This window comes from Stigmatopora argus, chromosome 4 (genome assembly GCF_051989625.1).
Source record: "Stigmatopora argus isolate UIUO_Sarg chromosome 4, RoL_Sarg_1.0, whole genome shotgun sequence".
Lineage (NCBI taxonomy): Eukaryota > Metazoa > Chordata > Actinopteri > Syngnathiformes > Syngnathidae > Stigmatopora > Stigmatopora argus.
Window position 1 is genome coordinate 3,667,968 of NC_135390.1, and position 24,358 is coordinate 3,692,325.

The window sequence follows — 24,358 nt, forward strand, 5'->3', positions numbered from 1 at the left end:
GTATTTTATTTAGCGATTTTACAATGTACTCACATTTTTTGATTAATCATCACCCACAAATCCATCAAAGTCCTCATTTTCTGTGTCCGAATTGAACAATTGTCCAAATGATTCATCAAAAACGCCGGGTTCCCTCTCTTCTTGTCAGAGTCACTGTCATTGCCATGTGGCTCCACAGAAATGATGCCGGCTTTGGCAAAAGCTCGAACAACAGTGCAAGCAGACACATTCGTCCAAGCGGCCACAATCCATTCGAAAATAGTGGCGTAACTAGCCAGGCGCTGCCTCCTACTCTTCATAAATCTGTGTCGGCTTAGGCAATAGCTCGAACAACAGTGCAAGCAGACACGTTCGTCTAAGCGACCACAAACCATTCGCAAATAGTGGCGTAACTAGCCTGGCGCTGCCTGCCACCCTTCGTAAAGCTGTGTTGATGCCGATGTCCAGCGGTTTTCAAGCATCTGTTGTTAGTGCCTTTAACAACAGTGCAAGCAGACATGTTCGTCCAAGCAGCCACAATCCATTCGCAAATAGTGGCATAACTAGCCCGGCACTTTAGTTAAGCCTCCGGCAAGCTTACAGTTCATTTTCGTGACTTGGTTTTTCACTGCTGCTTCGGGGGGCCTTAGAAACCAAACCGAAATTGTTTTGCAATAAACACATGCACACACTGTATACGGGCCCCTTGTAGGGGCGTGCCTTTAGCATCTGACCCCACCCACGTCCGCCTTCTCTCTATATAAGAAGCGTGTCGGCAAGAAGTGTTCTCAGTCAGGCTTTAGAGCTTACACACGGCGCTTCGCATTATAAGGCGCCCTGTCTATTTTGGAGAAAATTTAAGACTTTTTAGTGCGCCTTATAGTCGTGAAAATACGGTAATGTACACCTCTACTTACAAAATTTTCAACTTGCGAAAAGTCTTGGAACCAATTAATTTCGTAAGTAGAGGGACGAGTGTAGTAATCAGCAGTAGAACATAATTAAGGTCGACAAAATGCCATTCTTTAGCCCAGTAACTAAAAAACAAAATCTGCAGGGACTTTGGTAACATTTTCCTGTGAGCCCTATAACATCTGAGCAGTGGTTTCATTCATAAAACCCAGCTAAAAATTCATGAATGGCATTTGACAGCAAAATAACAGTATTTAATCTTGCACAATTTTCTGTTGTGTTATTCTATTAGTCCATTTTCTGGTTGTTTTTTCTGACTGTTTGCTTGCTCCCTTCCCTTGGTTTAGTTGTATTTTATACTCTTTTCTGTCTAAAATAAGGACTTTAAGCTGTTGCTGCATTTTGGTTCAACGCATCCCTGAACAAGGTTGTCTGCATTTCAAAGAAAGCAAGAAATTAAAGACTTTGTCCAATATTCTATGGGATAAGAAGAGACAAAAAAACAGCAGGGGCTCATGTTAACGGCCTCAAACTAAAAACAAGAGTTGTATTATGATTTAAATCATGACATTTCATAAATTATTTAAAGAACTGGGTAATAATGTGGCTGCTTACTTCAAGCTTTTCTTTCTATGTTTTTTTATAGTGTGAAAAAAATAATATGCCATGCATCCCTAAGCAATTAAAGTAAGAATGTCAACTTACATGTCGGGAGAAATAATAAAAGCTGACCATCATTATGAAGATCATAATTGTCATTGTCAACTTGGAGGGCACTAGATTTGATCTGTGAAGAAGAAACAATGATATCCAAATGTTCAAAGTTACACAATTTGTTACAAAACAATTCCTAAAGAGGCACTTAAGTAATTTTCCAATATTTTAAACTGTTTCAAGCATTTAAGAGGTCCAAGTGGGAATATTCCCTGGTTGAAGTGAGATATTTGGGTATTATTGTTGCAATGTGTTTGTAAAGTGAATATTTTTTCTGCAAATGGTGTGAAAGAATTGGTCAAGGTGTGTCACGCCGTGCCTTATTATGAAAGGACCTGCCCCCTTAATTTTCCCCTCCACCCATACCTGCGTGCAGTTCCAATGAAGTCGCCGCTTCCTGGTTCTTTACACACCAATCATAAAGTATATCAATAATGCTGAATTGGAATCTAAACCTGTATTTGCTGTTGTTTAGTACAATACTTTTTGTCACATGACCAGTTTCTGTCTTTGTCACTTATGTCTTGGCATTCTCCACCCCCCGCCACTGTTCACCACCGACCTGGTGGAGAGGCATTTTGCTTGGTTTGCACACTGGCAAAAGTCAGCCCCCACGCCTGGTTCTTGATCAAATTTTTGCCACGGAACTTACATCCACCACTGTTGTTCACTGTTAAGACATCCGAAAAGGACTTTGCTCACCGTAGTTGACACCAAAAGTTGGCCTCAATGCTTGGTGCGCCGTCGACTTTTATTTTTCCGCGACCACCACCCCCTGCCACTGTTCGCTGGTTAGCCAGCCAAGAGGCACTTTTCTCGGCTTGCTCGTTAGCAGAAGTTAGCTTTGCCTGGCCCTTGATCACCTTTTGTATTGTTTTTTTGAGTTTGATGTATTTAATAAGGCACAGCACATATTAATGAACATAGCTATATCTATGTTAATGAACATATATTAGAGACCACTGACTGGGAGGTGCTGTGCAATTCACATGGGAAAGACATTGACAGCTTGACCCACTGCATCACAGATTATATTAACTTCTGTGTTGAGAACACTGTACCCTCCAAGAAGGTCAGTTGTTTCTCCAACAATAAGCCGTGGGTCACCAGGGATCTAAGGGCCCTCCTGAACAAGAAGAAGAGGGCTTTTAGATCTGGGGAGAAGGATAGTCTGAAAATGGTCTAGGAGGAGCTGAAGAGAGAGATAAGGAAGGGAAAGACCATCTACAGGAGGAAGCTAGAGAACCAACTCCAGAGAGGTAACACCAAAGAGGTCTGGAGGAGCTTAAGGACCATTTCGGGCCATGGAGGCAACAGTGAGACAGACCCAGAGTCCGGAGACAGGGAGTGGGCCAATGAACTGAATCAGTTCTTTAACAGATTCAGTTCTGCCCCTACAGACCAGAAGCAACTCTCCCCCTCTTTGTCCTCCTCCTCTTCCTCCCCCTCTTCCACCGGTCTCAGCATTACTGTCAATCAGGTGATAAAACAGCTAAAGAAGATCGAGGCAAGGAAGGCTACCGGTCCAGACGGCCTCAGCTCCAGACTACTGAGAGACTGTGCGGATCAGCTTGGCAAAGTGATTCTGCATATTTTCAACCTCAGCCTCAGTCTGCAGAAGGTCCCCACCTTGTGGAAAACTTCCTGTGTGGTCCCAGTTCCAAAGACTGCAAACCCCAGGGAGCCAAACCACTTCAGGCCGGTAGCATTAACCTCTCATCTGATCAAGACTTTGGAGAGAATCATCCTCAATCACCTCAGCCCCGTGATGAATGCAGAGCTGGACCCTCTGCAGTTTGCCTATGATCCAGGCATTGGCATGGAAGATGCTACCACCTACTTGATGCACTTTCACACCTAAAGAACACGGGAAGCACGGTGAGAATGATGTTTTTGACCTCTCCAGTCCGTTCAACACCATTCAGCCGGTCCAACTGAGAGGGAAACTGGAAGAGGCTGGAGTAAGGAACCACCCAGCCGCATGGATCATAAACTTCCTCACTGACAGACCACAATATGTGAGACTTCAGGATTGTACGTCTGATGTGGTAGCTTGCAGCACGGGGGCCCCACAAGGCACGGTGCTCTCCCCACTCCTCTTCTCCCTCTACACATCAGACTTCAAACATAATACAGACACCTGCCACCTCCAGAAGTTCTCTGACGACACCACTATTGTTGGACGTGTGATGGACGGGAACGACCTAGAGTACAGGGGAGTCATCACAGCCTTGGTTGACTGGTGTAGGCAAAACCACCTCTACATCAACACCAGTAAGACAAAGGAATGGTCATCGATTTTCGGAGAAATCCTCAACAGCCCACTCAGGTGAACATCCAGGGTACGGACATTGAAATCGCGGAGAATTTTAAGTACCTGGGTGTTCACCTTAACAACAAACTAGACTGGTCCACAAACATGGATGCCCTGTATAAAAGGGGCCAGAGCCGCCTCTATTTTCGGATAAAGGCGACAGCACCCGCCGTAACGTCGCCCGGAGCTTGCACTTTGAAACATTTATGGGAAATTCCACCATTATCTCCGCAACCCCGAGCATCCCACCCATCTAGTCCACTGAGCGAGTTCTATTTTCGCTTATTTCTGAAAAAAAATCCACTCTCACCGAGGCTCCCTGCCGTCCAGACCTCTATTTTCGGTCAAGGGCGACGTCGCCGCAGTGAGGCCGCCCGGGCCTGCCATTTCTGGAAAAAAAAATTCACCCTCCCGGCCATCCAGTCTGTTCAGAAAGCTCTATTTCTGGATAAAATGATGGCCATTACCTTCTGCCCGCCATTTTTTTCTTTGGAGCTGAGTGGCGTGACATTCTCACGCCATTTTTCTGAGTGGCAAGCGGAAGACAGGGAAGTGTCTTTTGCTTGCGAATTTCAGCGTGAATTTTGTCTTCTTTTTTTAACATTTTTGATTTGTATAATAATATAATAAAAACACGAAGTGGTGAAGGATGACAGTACTCCAGTTTCCTCCCACATCCCCAAAACATCCAGGGTAGGCAGGTTGAAGACTCTATATTTCCCCTAAGTATGAGTGTGAGCCTGTTAAGTTGTCTGCCTCCTTGCGATTGATCAGCTGGCTACCGATTCAGGGTGTCCCCTGCCTGGTGCCCAGAGTTAGCTGGCTCCAGCAGTTCGTAAAATGAATGAATAAAATGGCTTAGAAAATTACAACGCAAATTGTTACGCAAACCTGGTAAAATGACAGGGTCATAAAAAAAGAATTAAAAAAAGAACACTAGTGCCACATTGCATGATTTTGTTTTTCTCACCTGTAACCTTGAAAGCGGGCCATATCATAGCTGTCATAGATGTCCCTCCAACTGTATATATTAACAACACCAGTTGCCACTGTGATAAGCAGCATCAGTGTGAGCTTGACCATGTGACTAACTTGAACCAGCATGGTGGTGGCCATAAGTGCCAGCACAGCAATATAGCTGTAATATTTGGGGTTGTTCACACATCCTTCGGGGCTAGATGAGGTGGAAGAAGAGGATGCCGTGGAGGAGCTGACTGACTTAGGATCTTTAGGCAGACAGCTCAGCTGCAACATTGGGAAGAATGAGCTCTATCACAGTTTTTAAGGTCATTTCATTTTATCACCAAAGTTCAGCTCATGACACAGCTACTGTATTTACCTGCATATAAGCCGCACCCTTAAAATTGTGCGTATAAGCTGCACCCTTAAAGTTGTTGAATTTCACAATTTCCCGCTTATAAGATGACACCTGATTCACAATTTTCACCTCCATATTTATGGTTTTAATAGGGAGTACAAATGTGTTATTTTGAATGGAAAATCTTGAAAAAAAATAATCACACGTGGTATTTCAGAGATAGTGTATGAATCAAAAGCATATTATTAGGGTCAATATCATACGTTAATATGGCTGTCTTTGTAAATGTAAAATATCAAATTATTCAATTTGAAAAAAGAGTCTATCTTGATGAGAACCGATGCTTTTTAATGACATAAATTACAATTTTCTTACCAGAAGTTTAAGATGTTGTGGCGGCAAAATTGCTTCTAATGCCGAAATATCTCAATTTTTTTCAATGGTTCATGTTACTACAATAGTTGTCACTTTCGAACAAGAAATAAAAAGAAGAAAAAAAATCAAAGCGGAATTTTGTTTTATTTCATCATTACAAATGTACAATCATTTCTTTTGTGTGTTCCAAAAGGGAGGGTGTTGTCTGCACGTAGACAAATTCAAAAAGGAATTAATGTAAGCACAACTAGGAAATATGCCAATAGCGGTATACGTAGCGTTCACCAAGTCTCTGGGTGCAATAATAGCATACACATTACGCTGGAATCAAGGTTTATATTTTAACAATCGACCGCAAGACCTTCGATCAGCCTTAACTATTGTGATGTGCTGACATGGTAAACGCTACGGTCATAGCACGTTTAACTACGGTAAGGTGTCGGCGCCCTGAGCGAGCAATAGCAGGCACAAGTAAGTGTACTCCCGTCTGGCCAGTAAGAGCACGTTCAAGTATGGTAAGATGGTGACGCCCTGTGAGAGTGACTGGCACAAGTGAGTTTTTTCATGTTTTATGGAAGATACGGTTTATTTTTTCCTTGAATTATATCCATAGATGTCAAAATACATTTTGTTTAGCGTTTTATCTGTTTATCTTTTCTCTATTTTGAAATTAACGACTATCGGCCGCATTGTCTTGCGTCATGACGTCACGGCGCCATGACACCATTGTCATGCCGTCGTCAACTTGCAGTTTCGTGCAGGTTGTTTTTATGTGCATATTAGCCGTACCCTCGATTCAGTCATCATTTTTTTGTCCAACAAACGTGGCTTATATGCGAGTATATACGGTATTCACTCATATATTTTTTTTCTAGTAATGGAGTACTCATCTTACCATATCAACAATGTCAGCCATGGTAAGTATGAAGATGGCTGCCATGGCCCAGGTGTTGCGAGCCCAGCGCGTGTGGTCAATCCAAGTTGAGAAACTAACAAGTTTCTTAGGAAAAACCTTTTTTCAATGAAACAGATGAAAACAAACACCTTGCAAAGTTGTTACTTTTTGCATTTCCATGCATCCTCTGTTTTTTTCATTACCATGCTGAATGTTTAGGCTTTATTGTTAGCAGTTTGCATCTGACAAGAAACTCAAACTCAGTCCCTTGTAAATTGCCCATCTTAAGCAAGTTTCTGATTCATGCAATTAGGTAAAAAAAAAGTGAAATGAGTTCATGTCAGTTAAAAGACTATGGTAGCCATTAAACAAAACAGCAAAGCACACCGCCATGCATGTTGGCTGTTGCTGAACCTCCTCCCACAAGATCTTTTTAATTTTCGTATATGTATGTGTGTATGTGTATATGTATATATATGTATGTATATATATATATATATATATGTGTGTGTATGCATGTATGTGTATATATATATATATATATATATATATATATATATATATATATATATATATATATATATATATAAAACATATAAAGTCTTTCATAATCCATTTATTTTTCACCAGCACCCAGGAAAGGCAGGAAATCTATTTGTGTTATCCCACCACCTAAAGTGACATGTCAAAGAATAGGTGGGAGAAATGTCTACTTTGAAATGTCACAGTACTTCCAAAGGCAGAATATTTGAAGAATGATTCGATCTTCCTAATCCTTGTCCTTGGCATTAACAGTTTACAGAAGCAACAATGAAAAAAAAAATCCTGACCTCACCAAAGTGAGGTTAGAGATATTCAGCTGGCCCGAGAAGGGAGACGAAGCACATGCGTTGGTAGCTTTAGTGATGGGCACAGTTAGTCAAATCGAAGCCTTAAAGAATTTAACCTTACCCTGGGGAAGATGGCGGCTAAAGAACAGATGGTCAGGATTAACAGTAAAACCTCTCCCACTGCAAATGTGATGTAGTTTGCAATCAACCTGTTAACAAAAACAAAATTAACATAAGTCGCCAAGCGAAAAATATAATTATAATAATATAGAGCAAAGCGGGCTCTCATAGTTTCACGCAACTTGGAAGGCACGCAGCAGTGGGCATGGGCAGTGGTGGCAGATCAATCATATTAAATATTGACATCTGGCCAAATATAGGAAACTGTTCCAACTTTCCATAGCTAAGTCCACAGCTTTCAATATTTATTCTCTCACAAAATAAACCTTTTTCCACACATGCATTTAGAGCACTTTGCATTGGTCCTGGTCAAAACAGAAGCTTGTTAGGAGACAAGTGGAAGACTGTTGAGCACATCCATCTCACAGTTCTAAGATCAGGAGTTCAATCTCAGGGGCGTTCCAACCTTCCTGTGTAAAGTTTGTATCTTCTTCAAGTGCCTGCATGGGTTTTCTCCGGGGATTCCTGTTTCCTTCCACATCCCAAAATCATGTACGGAGGGTGGTTGACCACTCTAAATTATCCCTAAAAATAAGTGTGCTATTGCTATTGTGCTCAGCGGTTGGCTGGCAACAAATTCAGGGTGTGTCGCTACCAACTGCCCATAATTTGTTGGGATAGGCTCCAGGACCCTGCCCACATTTTTCAAGATTTATTCATTCTGTCAATATGACTTTTCCCCGCTCATGGTTTAGTCCCTTTTTTATTTTAAGTAATCTAAAATGTAGAAACTATTTGTTCGGAACCCAATTTTTTTAAATATTCCTTTAACAGTGGTTCAATTGAACAGAGGTAGGCTCTCATTTTCTCACATTAACACCAAATGTCATAACTCTGCTTTGATTGGATTGGATTGGATTTCATTTCTACAATCTTCGGCTGGCGCTAGTCACCCAATATTTTACAGGCTGAATTTTCTACCTATACCAGGACCTGCTAGAAGAGCTTAATAAAGAACTTTCTTGGCATTTTAACTAAAATTACTTTGGAAAGCTTAAAAGCATATTAATGATTAAAGGGTAGTTCACATTGAATAAATCTTAATATTTAAAGGCACTACCCTTAAGAATTAACTAACCTGGGATCTATGAGGGCCTCCATGGCAACAGTGAAGAGCAACACAACGCAGGAACAACAGAAGGCAGCACCACTCTGCTTCTCCTTCTCCACAGAATAGCGAGTCTCCAAGTCTGGGTCAATAAACCTCAGAGAGAGACGGTTTGTATGCTTCCCCTTTAAACTGAGGAATCAAGACAACCACAATATTCAAGTTGTAGAATGTTAAATACTAGTTGTTTTTGATTATTACATTATTAATATTATTGCAATATCTTACATTTTCCAAAAGAAAATGTATTTTTATATCTAATAAAATTAACATGCGTTTTTCAACCAAAGAGAAATAAAATGTTATATTTATTTTGTTCCAATCAACTGCAATTGAACCTAAACTGTGGCGTTGCACAAATATTTCAACTTGAGTGTTTAAGTGGAAACTGTGGGAGGGGGAAAAAGGAAATCTCAATCAAATATTTTAAATTGTATGTAAATAACAACCATGTAATTGATGTAGCTCATGGAAAAACAATATATGGGATGTAGTACTGTGAATTGGAATCTGTTAATAAGTTTGATCCTGATTGTTTAAACTCAGAGGATATATGACAAATACATTCAATAAAGCAAAAAGCACATAAATGAAAATTTTACCTTAATATAGTGCACATCTTTGCAGTACAGATATTGCACATGCCTTCAAAATGTCATTTTTTATACTGTGCGGCCCTATTCAATACCCACATCAAACATTACACACAATAAATCACAGGGATTCAATACCTCTTCTAAGTACGGACATAATTTAAGGTGGGGACGGGGATACATGTTCCTGGCACTTTTTGAAAATGGCGTTTATGTCCCCTACAGTTTTCCCTGTCCAAGAACAATATGTTATATCAAACAGCGATGAGGGAATTCTTATCATTATTAATTGGTAAATCATTAAATTAGGAATTGCTCATAGATATTCCACCTTTTGTTATAATAAAATATTTATAATTGGTACTTGGAGTGAAATTGACTAACATTGTGACACAGAATTTGTTAATAATATTTTGGCTACATGCATCGCAAACAGTTAAAACGAAAAAAGGGAGTACAGTAATACCTTGACATACGGGTGCCCCGACATAAGAGGAATTTGAGATACAAGTAAAATTCCGAGCAAATATATTACCTTGAGATACGAGACAAATTTTGAGATACAAGCATTCGAGAAAGCCAGGTGGCCAGGCCGCGAGAGGATCTTTATGATTTCAGAGGTCATGAAGTTCGTCTCGAAAGCCACGGTGGAATACATGAAGCTCTTTGCCTTGGTTATTGCACAAGAAGGTTTAAATTTAGTGTAACATAAGATTAAAACGTTTTTAAGTGTGTGTATAGGAATCCAAGTTCATTTAAGTTAAATTTAAAGTTTATGTTACGTTACCAGTGCATCCTCTCTCGCGCTCTCTCGCACTCTCGCACTCTCTCGCACTCTCTCGCACTCTCTCGCACTCTCTCGCACTCTCTCGCACTCTCTCGCACTCTCTCGCAATCTCTCGCAATCTCTCGCACTCTCTCACACTCTCTCACACTCTCGCACTCTCTCGTACTCTCTCGCACTCTCTATTACAACCATATTACAGCCTATACAGAAAGACAAGTACAAAAGTACAATTATCATAAAGTGAATTTATTAAATTTACAGCTATAAGCAAATGAAAAGATTATAATGCATTAATATCTAAATATAATCTATATATAAAAAAATGTAAATACTTTAAGTACTGTACTCACAGTGAAAATAGTTCCTCTTCGCTTAATTTAAATAGGGAAAAAAAGGGTTATTGAAAGCTTTAGTTCAAGTCTTTTTCGTCAGATTCGAGAGGCATTGGATCATCAATCTTTAGGAGACACCAGCGGGGAGCTTTCCAGGAGGAGCTTTTTCGACAAGGAAGATGTTGATGGGGAGTTGTGACAGCTGTTTCTTTTTTGGTACAAATATGCTTTTCTCAAGGACATTAAAGTGTCAAGACGATTGCCATATTCCTCGGCTTTGACCATGTTGTCATCAATCTCTGGGACACTTTGCTTCAAACTGTGAGCCATATTGAAAGTTTCTTGCCGATTTCTCAAAGTACTAACACCACGTTCTTCATCTTTATTGGCGTCATTGCTTTGGGGGAAATTAAACTTCCACTTCGCTCCTCCTTCGTTATCCGTCCAGGGAGCTCTATTTTTGGATAAGAGTAATGACATCAGCCAGCTGCCTCGACTTAACATCCATGTTGCTCCTCCGCAGCATCCAGCCATCTTAGCCACCCAAAGGGCTCTCTGTATTTTTGGACAAGGGCGATAGCGTCTTACATAACGTCGCCCTGAGCTTTCACTTTGGAACATTTCTGGGAAATTCAACCATCAGCTCCACGACCAAGGGGCTCCCCGAGTCTGCTGAGCGAGCTCTATTTTCGGTTTAGGACCATAGCGTCAGTCATAACGTCACTCGGGGCTTGCACGTTCAAACATTTCTGGGAAATTCCACCATCAGCTCCGCTAGCACGAGGCTCCTGGAGTCCCCTGAGTGAGCTCTCTTTTCGGTTTAAGACCACGTTGTCCACCGTAATGTTGCCCAGAGCTTGCACTTTGAAATATTTCTGGGTAATTCCACCATCAGCTCCGCTACCACGAATCTCCCGAAGTCCGCTGACGGAGCTCTATTTTCGGTTTAGGACCACGGCCTCTGCCCTAACATCGCCCTGGGCTCACATTTATGAAAAAAATCAATTTTCACAGTAATTAGTTTTGAATGCGTCAACTCCAGGAAAAGTCAGCAATTTACGACCTGCTCATACTTTCTAATATTTTCATTTTAACCATAACAACTGCAGAGAAGACTGTCAATGCATGACGTTCATTTACAATGTGTGCAGTCGTATCTGTCGTACTTGTTTGTGACAGTGCTTTCAGAGAAAGTTTGTCTGAGCCACACTGAGTACCTACAGAAATTTGATTGGTCATTAATTATTTATTTTAAGAGAAATGTTAGATGACTGACATTTTTCTATAATAGTGTGACTTCTAGGCGGCGCGGTGGAGAGAGTGGTTAGTGCGTCGGCCTCACAGCTCTGGGGTCCTGGGAGTTGGGTCGTCGTAGTTCATTTTGAACTTGATTCATTAAGTGCTCTATTGAGTTAGGTTAATAATTACCGGTGTCAAGATTGCCTTTGGCTGCGAAGTGAAGTTGAACCAAAGAGCAGGAAGCAGGCAAAGACGAGGGAGGTGCTGGTGTACAACTTAGGATTTTAATGAAAAAAACTGCAGTGGTACCTCGACCTACGATCAGCTCTACCTGCGACATGCTCGAGATACAATGAAAATTTCGATCGAAACATTCGCCCAAGATACGATTAAAATTTCGAGATGCGACCAAGCCAGGTGGCCATGGCACTGTCTTTTTTGCGTCTCTTTCGTGTATAAAATATATCTACGAGCACTGGGCTGAGAGAGACTTTGAAACAGCAGCCCCTGCTGCACATGATGAACTCGTAATGGATGATATCATGTCGCTTGGAAATTCCTTGGGGCTGGAGGTTAACGAGGCAGATGTGAATGACCTAATCGCCGAGCACCACGAAGAACTCATGACACAGGATTTAATCGAGCTCCAGGAGAGTGAACATTTGTTGCCGGAACTCAGGAGCGGGGAGGCGGTGGAAGAGGCGGGGCCCCTGGCTACAAAAGATATCAAAGACATGCTCACGAAGTGGCAAGAGTTTTTGGATTTTGTAGAAAAGAGGCACCCTGACAACCTGGCAAGTGGTCGCGCGTTATCGTATTGTGATGACATTTGTGCGCATCATTTTAGAAATATTTTGAAGGGAAGGCAAAAACAAACAACTCTTGATGCGATCGTTTTGAAGACTCCAGCTGAACGTGCGGGTGGAGTCAACCCATTACAAAGGTAAAAAAGATTAAAACAAAATTAGAATTCAGTTTTGTGTAAAGTTACATTAAACATATGTTTGAGTGTGTCTGTATATATTAATCCAAGTTAATTTAAATTTGTTTGTTCTGTTACGAGTGCGTTATCGTGGAAAGATACCCCCCCTCCCCTCTCTTTCTGTCCCTCTCTGTAACCTCCGCGAAATCCGCCCAATTTTAGTTATATTAAACACATTTTAGTACCATTAAACCACTCGTTATTTATTACTTTGTCAATATATGGCGAATTAGAACAAATAAAAATGTTTTTCCTATTCAAATATCCTGTTTTTGGTGTTTTTTCAGAGGGTTGGAACGAATTAATTTGTTTTTAGTTCATTTCAATGGGAAACGTTCGCTCGAGTTACGAAAAGCTCGACATACGATCTCAGTCCCGGAACGGATTAAGATCGTATGTCGAGGTACCACTGTACTACAAAATAATAAAAACTGAGACGAAATTAACAAAAATACTAACTTAACGGGGGAGACGCACATCAATGAACAGGCAACATCACTAACCAGGAAACAATAGTCCCACAAGAACATACAAAAACATGGCGTTCAAATACACAAACAGGGGTTGATGACAATCAAACAAACCTGGTTCACACTAGGGAAGGAAGCCAAAAGGCGAAACGCATACAAATCACGCTGACAGGACACACCAGGAAAACACACCCATCCACCAACCCCAACAACACATGACAACTAGTCAGGCCTCATGTTAGTATTTTACATTTGGCCTTCAAACGCACTTACGACGTGGGTTAAGACAGTTTTGTATTTCGTACACACCCATTAGGGACAGTAGTCTCTGCATTGGAAAGCAAGGTTATCATTTTTTATCATTCCTTCAGAGTTACAAAAACACTAGAGAAAATATTTCTGATTCAGGTTATTATAATTAGGGGAATTGATCATTTTACTAAATAAAGAAAATTACGTTTTACATTATCTCTGGCAGACTCGCAGAAGCAACCGTTAAGACAAAAAAATTAGACTCACGCTTGCACTGTCTCTCGCTCCAACAGAGCCTCATTCAGCAATTTGTTGAGCTCCTGTTCATTCTCCTGCGCATCAATCACTCGTTCAGCGAGGTCCCGCAGTCGCAGCCGCCGGCGAGGATTTGGGAAAGAAGGATTTACGACCTGCAGTTACAAAAAATTATATTGTTTTCATCATCATGTCATTACTTGCTTTACAGTAGTAGAATGAAAGATATAAGACAAGGATAAAATCTAAAGAAGCGGTAGGGAACCTATGGCTCGGGAGCCACATGCGGCTCTTTTGACGGGAGCATAAGCTCTAAGCTCACTTTACGAACACCTGCCACAATCAGCAGATTATTGAAGTATTGCTTGACTTGCCCTTGCTTAACGCCGTGTTTGGCCGACAATCCTCTGAGACCTACTTGATTCTAAGTTTTATTTGCTGACTCAGTCGTGTTTTTGTTATACCTTTGATACTCATATTTTTTGGGATGCTCCCTTTGTTAATAAACACTAGTTTTGTAAATCTTGATTCCTTTTCCTGAGTTGTGTGTGAATCCATCTTCAACGGCTTGATGTACACAACACAATTACCTCCACGAGATGATCATATCAGAAACATCACAATCTGCAAGCAAACCTGACTTACACTTGTGGTCAAAAGTTTACTTGTCAGGAACATAATGTTATTGCTCTTTTATTTCCAATAAGTTAGATTTTTTCTTATAAACCAGTGGTTCTTAACCTGGGTTTGATCGAACCCTAGGGGTTCGGTGAAGCCTCTGCCATGGAGGTCAAGACACATCGATTCATCATGTCTATTCACGATAACATGCCCCACTTGACCATCACTGGCTACAGATGATCATGTGAGATTGCTTGGCCAATCAGTGCTGCGAGGATTTTACATATGTTGAATTTGAAAAAAAAAAAACATTTTATTTTACACTAATGTAGGCTTCGGTGGATGCGGTACTCGGACGATTCGCCGAAAGACGTTTCGCCGACGGACGTTTCGCTGACGGACGTTTCGCCTACGGACGTTTGGCCGACGGACAGTCCGCCAAACGGACGTTTAGCCGACCGGACGTTTGGCCGAACGGACGTTTCGCCGACTGGGCTTTTGGCCGAATGGACGTTTCACGCCGCGGGATTCGCGCGCTCTTTCCGCCCCCGGATCGTGTGTGTACATGTTTTTCAACCTCGACCTGCGGGCCATATACGGCCCGTTAGGATTTTTAAACCGGCCCGCCGCCGGCGTTGTCCAAATTATAGTAAAAATCACTCATCACTCTCAATTTATTAGTCTACCGTCAATGGCAGCCCAGGAATAAGCACTCTTGGGTGGGCAAATGTAGCAGAACCGGTTACGTATATGGACGTATTTCCCTTGATCGCTGCATTTTACCGGGGAAATCAACCACCCTGGGCCCGGTTCTGATGTCTAAAAATCCCCAGTATTTGTATTTAATCATTAAATGCTGTTTTAGGCTGGATTTGACCCCATTTTAGTGCATTTTGGGCCGTTTGGCGAATGGACGTATATGGACGTATTTCCCTTCATCGCTGCATTTTACCAGGGAAATCAACCACCCTGGGCCCGGTTCTGATGTCTAAAAATCCCCAGTATTTGTACTTAATTATCAAATGGTCTTTTCGGCTGGATTTGACCCAATTGCTGTCTTTTCTTTTCATGGGGAAAACTCATCCTACGGCTCGGTTCTGCAACATCTGCCCGCCCAAGAGTGCTTATTCCCGGGCTGCCATTGACGGTAGACTAATAAATTGAGAGTGATGAGTGATTTTTACTATAATTTGGACAACGCCGGCGGCGGGCCGGATTAAAAATCCTAACGAGCCGTATATGGCCCGCGGGCCGAGGTAGAAAAACATGTACACACACGATCCGGGGGCGGTGCGAGCGCGCAAATCCCGCGGCGGTGAAACGTCCTTTCGGCCAAACGCCCGGTCGGTGAAACGTCCGGTCGGCGAAACGTCCGTTCGGCGAATTGTCCGGTCAGCGAAACATCCGTTCGGCGAACTGTCCGGTCGGCGAAACGTCCGTTCGGCGAACTGTCCGTCGGTCAAACGTCCGTCGGCGAGACGTCTTTCGGCGAATCGTCCGGTCAAGGGTGAATGCGCATATGAAACTGGAGGGGTTCAGTAGCTCCAACAAGGTTAAGAGCCACTGTTATAGAATGATCGGAACAAAGGGGCAGCCCAATGCACGAATGGTAAGCACGTCGGCCTCACAGTTCTGGGGTCTTGGGTTCGAATACAGGTTGGTCCCTCCGTATGGAGTTTGCATGTTCTCAACTGTGTGGGTTTTCTCCAGGTACTCTGATTTTCGCCCACATTCCAAAAAAAATAAAAAAAATAAAAACATGCATGGTAGGCAGTTTGGGGACTCGAAATCGGCCTTAGATATGAGTGTGTAAAGTTCACATTCATGCACACATTAAACATAAATGATAAGAATAAAAAGCCATGAATCAAAAACAATTTTGCTTTAAAACAATACAAAACCTTTTAAAAAATAATATTTTAGTCTATTTTTTTTATCGAAGTCTCCTATTTGAAAGTGGTGTTGATATTTTAGAGCAATTGTATTGCTTGTTTTTGTAAATGTCATCTGTACTTATTCTGAGAGGTAAGGACCGTTTACCCTTGTGTCCAGTTCTTCAGGTTCATCTGGTGTGATACAATCTGTATTCATGCTACCATTACAATCTGTAGTGTTGATCAGCTGAGGAGAGTTTCCATTGGATGAAGTTACAGATAGTTTCTATTGGGGAACAGAACAAAAGATCACTTTGAATTGTAGGGGCTCAGTTAAAGATGTTAAAGAATCTAGTCCAGCTTGAATCTAATTTTCAAAAAGACTCATGCATCAGGTATCCAAAAAGAATGGAGGTCTGGGAGAACAGTGAGGAAAATTCATCAATGATAAATGTGGGACAATAGATTGGTAAATTTCCATATTTTCACGACTATAAGTCACACTAAAAAGTCTAAAAATGTTCTCCAAAATAGACAGGGCGCCTTATAATGCGGAACGCTGTGTGTATGTTTCAAAGCCTGACTGAGAGCACTTCTTGCCGACACGCTTCTTATATAGAGAGAAGGCGGACGTGGGTGGGGTCAGGCTTGCGGAGGGGGTGTGTGTGAGAGAAGACGCTAAAGGCACGCCCCTACCAGGTACCCGTACATAGTGTGGGCATGTGCTTTATTGCAAAACAATTTCGGTTTGGTTTCTAAGGCCCCCCGAAAATGAATAATACAAATAGACACGCTTACGAAGCTCAGTTCAAACTTCAAGCCATCAATTATGCAGGGGAACATGGGAATAGAACAGCCGCGAGGGAATTTTAGATCAACTAATCCATGGTTCGCAAATGGAGGAAGCAGGAGAACGAGCTTTGCCAAGTCAAGAAGAAGAAGCTCCAAGTGTGCCCATCTCACAGCAGCGGTGAAAAACCAGTCACGGAAATTAACTCTGAGCTTGCTGTCATTTTAACTAAAGAACTCCAACCGCTGGACATCGGCATCAACCGGGCGTTCAAAGCAAAGTTGCGAGCGGCATGGGAACAATGGATGATAGGTGGCGAACATAGCTTTACGAAGGGTGGCAGGCAGCGCCGGGCTAGTTACGCTACTATTTGCGAATGGATTGTGGCCGCTTTGACTAACGTGTCTGTTTGGCTTTTCTAAACACAAAAAGAGAAGTAGTTTTTTGTTTAGTTTTTTTAAATGCCTCTTAAATACCTCTTCCCAAACAGCAGCCTTGTTGAAAACGTTCTTAACCCATTTGAGGACAGCCTGTAATTCTTTTCTTACTTGAAATAAATTAGGCAAATTTTCAGAAAAATCTAAAAATTATTAATTTGAGTGAAAATAGATTAAGTTCATCCAACTTTATTTATTTTATTTGGAATGGCAATATGTGGGATAAATTTACATACTCCGCTTGCCAATGGTGAGCTATCTGTGGAGCTATCTATGGTTTGATTTCAAACCCGAACAGTGTTTGATTACATTGAATAATGAATGGATTGTAAGTCAATATTTTCTATGTATGTAGTTTCTACTTACTACACTGTTAATGCCATTTTTTCCCACAGGTCCTTTGGAAACAACGACAAGATAGGTCTCGAGGCCTCTCTCCCGCAGATAGTCACAGCGCTCACCTCCATTCCCTGGTTCAACTTCAAACTCTCCATGAAGGCACTCCATGGTCGTCTGAGATATGTGGACACGACTAGTCCGGAATGAAAGAAGGAATAGGATGAAAGGATATTTGGAGCAAATCAGGTCAAGGGGTTGACATGATATATGAAACACATCAGGTTAGGGTCAGTAAATTAGGTAACATTTAAACTAAATTTAGACTACTACAATTATACTACTTATGGGTAATTGTAAAGAGTAGGACAACACTTGGTAGGTATGTGGGACAATTATTTTTTTTAAACTAGCCAAAGCACCCAGTCATGTCTTAGCGAGCAATCGATGAGGTTTTTAGTGGTTGGCCCTGAACACCTAACTCAATTCTTTTTGTAGATATTAGCTCAGTTCTAAAGCTATTGGAATACACAACTCATATGTTAACTGTAGTAGCATGTCATACAACAAAGACAATATAGGAATGGATCTGTTCCTTGGTGTTAAATGTATTATTGGTTTTGTTTTATGTCATGCATTCTGTACAGTGCTTTGGTATAGAAGCTGCTCTGGTAATTGTAATTAAAGGGAACTCCATGAAGTCTAGTTAAACATGAGGACTTAGAAACATTTTTTATGGAACTGTATTCCAATTGGAAGAACTTTATTGCCCCCCAGAAGAAGTGCTTCAACAACTAAACATCTGACTAAGTGATTCTCTTAGATAAGTTTTTCATCACTGAACAGCTTGATTGAGAAAAGGATTAAAATGAGTTCAATTTTATCTGTAATGGTGGAGACTAGTGATGGGTCCAGCGACATACAGTCCCGAGCAGCCACGGCAAACCCTGTGTCGGTGCACTACCGCTTTAAGATAGTCACGTAACCCAAAGCCAGAACTGTGTGGACACAGCAGTCGCGCACCAAACGGTGTTTACAAAGAAGCACATGTCTCAATAGCAGAGCTGCCAACTACCCGAAAATGCAAGGCAAACTCCAGGACTCCGGACAGCCTCCCTAAACTTTGGAAATCCCAAAAAATTGTCACTTATATTTTTTTTAACCAACCCTTTCGGAAAAGTACCAAATTTCCAATTTAAATGCCTCGAAATTCACACCATCGCTACGGCTTTGGCCATCTTGGTTCAACAGCACTGTAAACTGGAAGAATTGTGAATCATCCGAGTTCTGACGGATGATTTGTCTTATGCGACTTCAGCGCATATCGATTTTGCGTGAATTGCATTCACTCCGGAAATGGGACAAGGGTACTCCTGAAATGGGGTCAACGGAAGTTGGCAGCTCTGCAATAGGATGGAGGCGAAAAACGAGCATTGAGTTATTGACGCGTTCATTGCTTGGTGAATATTGCGGTGAAAAATGCAAGAACACCATGTAAAACGTAAATTTTTATTAACGAAACAGTTCCTATGCACACCAGCAACTTCTCTGCCTTGCGAACGCATATTCTCCAAAGCAAGAAAAAATTTGACAAAGAAACTATTTTTTTAAATAAAAATCTTTAAATAATGAGTCATTGTCATTGTTATTCACAGCACTTTCACTTGGGTTTTGACATTATGACAGATGTTCACTTAATTTATCAACTGTCTCAAATATCACAGACAATTTTGAAGTACAGTAATACCTTGACGTACGAGTGCCCCAACATACGAGGAATTTGAGATACGAGTAAAATTTCGAGCAAATATTTCCCTTTAGATACGAGTATACGAGACGCGAGAGGCTGCTTATGATTTCAGCGCACTGTCTTTCTCGCCGCATCTCTCTTGTGTAAAGATCTCTACAAGCACTGGGAGGAGCGTTGCTTTTTTTCCATGAGTGGTGTACGCGTGAGGGAGCAGGCTCGCCAATACGAGAGGAGTTTTTTAACAATATGCACCATTCTGAAGCAGAAGGACGCTATTAAGGATATCAAGCCTTCCAAGACTAACCATGATTTCCAAGCTGTGCAGTGACATTCATAACAAGATGGAGGGCCTTCTTTTAATATGGATAAAAGATAAACAGTTAGTGGGAGAGAGCATGACCGAGTTGATAATATGCGAAAAAGCCAGCGGAATTTAAATGAATTTGAACGCAAAGCAAGCATCTGAAAAAGGGGAGCCTTCATTTAAGTTAAATTTATGTTTACGTATGTTATGTTACGAGCGCGCTGCCATCCAACAAGTCTAAGTCTCTCAGTCTCTCCAAACGATACATGACGATAGACAAAGAACTGTGGCCTACTGAGTGGAATTCCACATTTGAACATACAGAACATACCAATGCCAAAAGAGAGTGTTCTCACCCTGGTATCCCTCCAGCTTCCATCTTGTTGGCTACAGTAACATCAGTGGACCACACGTCATATTGCCAACGTTTCTGGCCGAGAACACCACCCAAGACTGTACCGCTGTGCACTCCAACTCGCATGTCAACATCTGTTTGGGTTTTTTCACGCACATACCTAGTGATCGTTTCCAGAAACATGGAGATAATTTACTGCAATGTTATAAAAAAAAAAACAGGCACCACACTAGGGGCAAGAACAACAAAAAGACTTATCAGTACACTTTCAAATGGAATAATCCTTCAAACCAATGCGCATGCTAAACACAAAAAATCTATATCAGTCTATCTGAATGATCAATTTTCCAATGACAAAACACCCTACATCACATGCAAATCCACTGATGGAGTTCTTGGAACATGATCTAAAAGCACAAACCCATACTCACGAGATGGCTTCAACCATGGCAAGGCCCATCATGATGGAACAGGCAGCATGGTCCTCCCTATAGTCTGGGAGCCCACAGATACAGTAGTAACAGTCTCCTAGGATCTTGATCCTCAATTGGTGATATTTCTGACAAGATGGGTATTTGGAGAAAAATACAGGTTGCGTTAGCCTACTATAACAATGGTTCTTAAAATGCAAAACATGTAAATTACCGTAATTTCATGCCAATACGGCACACTTAAATGTCTAGAATTTTCTCTAAAATTGACGTCCCCCCAATCAGTCGTTGTGCGCAAGGTATTTGCACTAAATCCTAACTTTAGCATGACCCTGACCGCCTGACTGACTGGTTGGTTGCCAAATAACTGTGGTAAACGTAGCTATACAGAGGAAAGGCCAGATGTGAATGACAACAGGATGTGGGTGAAAAAGCTTAGAAGATGGATCCAACCCATGGATCGAACACAAAAGAACAACCGGGAGAAGCACCATTGCGAACGGTCTGGGAGTGATGGATGTCGGATGGCAAACATAGTTACCGTATTTTCACGCACTTAAAAGTCTAACATTTTCTCTAAAATGGTCGATGCGCCCAATCGGTCAGAAAAACAGCCCCAAAGCATGATGTTTCCACCCCCATGCTTCACAGTGGGTATGGTGTTCTTCGGATGGAATTCAGTATTCTTTCTCCTCCAAGCACGAGAACCTGTGTTTCTACCAAAAAGTTCTATTTTGGTTTCATCTGACCATAACACATTCTCCCAGTCCACTTCTGGATCATCCAAATGCTCTCTAGCGGACAGCAGACGGGCCTGGATGTGTACTGGCTTCAGCAGGGGGACACATCTGGTAGTGCAGGATTTGAGTCCCTGGCGGCGCATTGTGTTACTGATAGTAGCCTTTGTTACTGTGGTCCCAGCTCTCTGTAGGTAATTCACTAGGTCTCCCTGTGTGGTTCTGGGTTTTTGCTCACCGTTCTTGTTATCATTTTGATGCCACGGGGTGAGATCTTGCATGGAGCCCCAAATCGAGGAAGATTATCAGTGGTCTTGTATGTCTTCCATTTTCTAATAATTGCTCCCACAGTTGATTTATTTACACTAAGCATTTTACCTATTGCAGATTCAGTCTTCCCAGCCTGGTGCAGGTCTACAATTTTGTCTCTGGTTTCCTTCGACAGCTCTTTGGTCTTGGCCAGGGTGGAGTTTGAAGTGTGAGAGACTGAGGTTGTGGACAGGTGTCTTTTATACCGATAATGAGTTAACACAGATGCTGTAAATACAGGTAACGTGTGGAGACCAAGTGAGACCTCGTTAGAAGTTAGACCTCTTTGACAGACAGAAATCTTGCTTGTTTGTAGATTACCAAATACTTATTCTCCACTCTAATTTGGAAAAAAAAATCTTTAAAAATTAAACAATGTGATTTTCTGGTTTTTTTCCACATCATGTCTCTCATGGTTGAGATTTACCCATGTTGAAAATTACAGGACTCTAATCTTTTCAAGTAGGAGAACTTGACTAAATACTTATTTGCCCCACTGTATGTATATATATACACGTGTAGATATATATACGTGTAGATATATATACGTATATATACGTGTATATATATATATATATATATATATATATATATATAAATATATATATATATATATATATATATATATATATATACGTATATATACACGTGTATATATATATTTATATATATATTGTGGCCTGTATACATCGACATCAAGACAGCTTGACTAAGCATGGAAAGCAACGTTGGAATAATTACGCTAGCTACTAGCTAGCTACTATTTGCGAATGGATTGTGGCCGCCTGGACAAACGTATAAAACTCAGCATTTTCGATGACTCATTTGGACAATTGTTCAATTCGGACACAGAAAATGAGGACTTTGATGGATTTGTGGGTGATGATGACGTGAGTACATTGTAAAATGGCTAAATAAAGTACAACCAAACTCAGTTTTGTTTCTGTTGCCTTTTTAAAAACGTGTTTTTAGCGTGTGGGTTTAGCGTGTATGTTTAAGCTGGTGTATGTTTTGCCATGCCTGGCTGCGTCTATAAAAACGGTGCATCCTTTGTGTGTAAAATACAGAAATAGCACTCGTTATTGACACTGCGGCTAAAAATACGATGCGCCGTATAGTCGTGAAAATACGGTAGTTCGCAGTCTAGCTCTGAATGCTCTGTTAACGCCAACATCTAGCGGCAGGAGTTCCTTTGTAAATCCACCCCATTAAATGACGGCCGCTGTCAATTGGTTGACAAAAGAACTATATATCCCAGCAGTCACTGCGCACTACTTTTTCTACGGGGAAAATAGAGTCAGGGGCTGCTTGCCGTAGTTGTGAGAGCTGTTGCGGCTCAATATTGATCCATATACAATTTATATATGTATATTTAGTTCGCAGTCTAGCTTTGAATGCTGTTTACGCCAATCTAGTGGCTGGAGTTCTTTTGTCAATCCAGCCGGAATGACGGCGAGCACCAAATTAGTGTGCTCGCCGTCATACTGGGTGTATTGACAAAAGAACTACATATCCCAGCATGAATCGTGCCCGGGGGAAAATGAAGTCGCAGGCTGCTTACTGTAGTTGCGAGACCTGTAGAGGATGGTGTACCCTATCGACTGATTTATTTTATTTTATCGTGATTACAATTTTAGTATTGGTCCATGTATAAAGCGCACTGGATTATAAGGCACCCTGTCTATTTTGGAGAAAATTAAAGACTTAAGTGCGCCTTATAGTTGTGAAAATAAGGTATATATTATTAGATTAATTGATTAAACATAAAGATAGTCGAGAGAAAAACAATAGTTTGGCGCACCCTTAGTACATACACATAATTTCTATGCAGAAATATGCATTTATTCATCTATTTAAGAATAAAACTATACAAATGTCATAAAAAGAATTCAATAGAAACATAGATATTTATACTGAGACTCACTGCGGCCAGTTTGTCAAACCGAGCAAAAAGTTCATTTAGCAGTTTGACCAGCTCCTGGGCACTGCAGGACGATGACAACTGTGTAAAGCCCACAATGTCTGCAAACAAAATACTGAAAAACAAGAGATCGGCATTTAGAAGTTAAGTACAAACTGTAGATGCATTTAAGTGTACTACCTTAAAGTAAAATACCCCCCAAAATCAATACAGTAATCCCTCAAATATCTTTTTCACTCCTATACAAAAATACAAGTACACAAGTACAATGAGCAAAAAGTGGATTTATGAAATATTAGTTATAGGCATATGAAAAGACTGTAATGTATGTATTTAAAATATATACACATATATATATATAAATATATATTTAAATATATATATACATATATACACATATACACACACACATACATACACACGCACACACACGCACACCACATGCACACATATATATATATCCTTATATACACATATATACATACATACATATACATTATATATATATATATATATATATATATATATATATATATGTATGTATATATATGTATATATATGTGTGTATATATGGAGATATATATATATATATCCATCTATTATATATATATCCATATCTACACATATATATATACATATATACATACATACATATATACACATATATACACATATATATATTAATTTATGAACACTTAGATTATAGGTTTTCTAGCAGTTATATAAATTTATAGCATTCATTCACATATTACATAACGCCGTTTTAGACTCCCACAGACATATTCAAACATTATTGTTATTTGAAAAGTCACAAACTTACTTTACATAAATAAAGTAAATACAGTATTTTTTTTCCTTTTCACTGTGAATTTTTTGCTGTGACTTATACAGAGGTCTTACACAGCTTACATATTCGAACTTAGAAAGAGATTTAACTGTGAAATGGATATTGTGGCAC

The 24,358-nt window shown here is 40.8% G+C and overlaps 1 protein-coding gene across 4 annotated transcripts in view; it reads right to left on the reverse strand.

Annotated features, from left to right (window-relative positions):
- Nucleotides 1–24,358, reverse strand: part of adcy3a (adenylate cyclase 3a) — a 60,378-nt gene that overhangs the window by 15,558 nt on the left and 20,462 nt on the right. For all 4 annotated transcript variants that reach the window (XM_077597930.1, XM_077597929.1, XM_077597928.1 and 1 more), the window contains 11 exons: nucleotides 23,404–23,515; nucleotides 20,434–20,561; nucleotides 20,004–20,162; nucleotides 17,624–17,789; nucleotides 16,197–16,316; nucleotides 13,548–13,690; nucleotides 8,596–8,757; nucleotides 7,459–7,546; nucleotides 6,508–6,624; nucleotides 4,890–5,164; nucleotides 1,597–1,678 (listed from right to left, as the gene is read on the reverse strand). In XM_077597930.1, coding sequence (XP_077454056.1) covers nucleotides 1,597–1,678; nucleotides 4,890–5,164; nucleotides 6,508–6,624; nucleotides 7,459–7,546; nucleotides 8,596–8,757; nucleotides 13,548–13,690; nucleotides 16,197–16,316; nucleotides 17,624–17,789; nucleotides 20,004–20,162; nucleotides 20,434–20,561; nucleotides 23,404–23,515 — 1,552 coding nt within the window. The remainder of the gene's footprint in view (nucleotides 1–1,596; nucleotides 1,679–4,889; nucleotides 5,165–6,507; nucleotides 6,625–7,458; nucleotides 7,547–8,595; nucleotides 8,758–13,547; nucleotides 13,691–16,196; nucleotides 16,317–17,623; nucleotides 17,790–20,003; nucleotides 20,163–20,433; nucleotides 20,562–23,403; nucleotides 23,516–24,358) is intronic.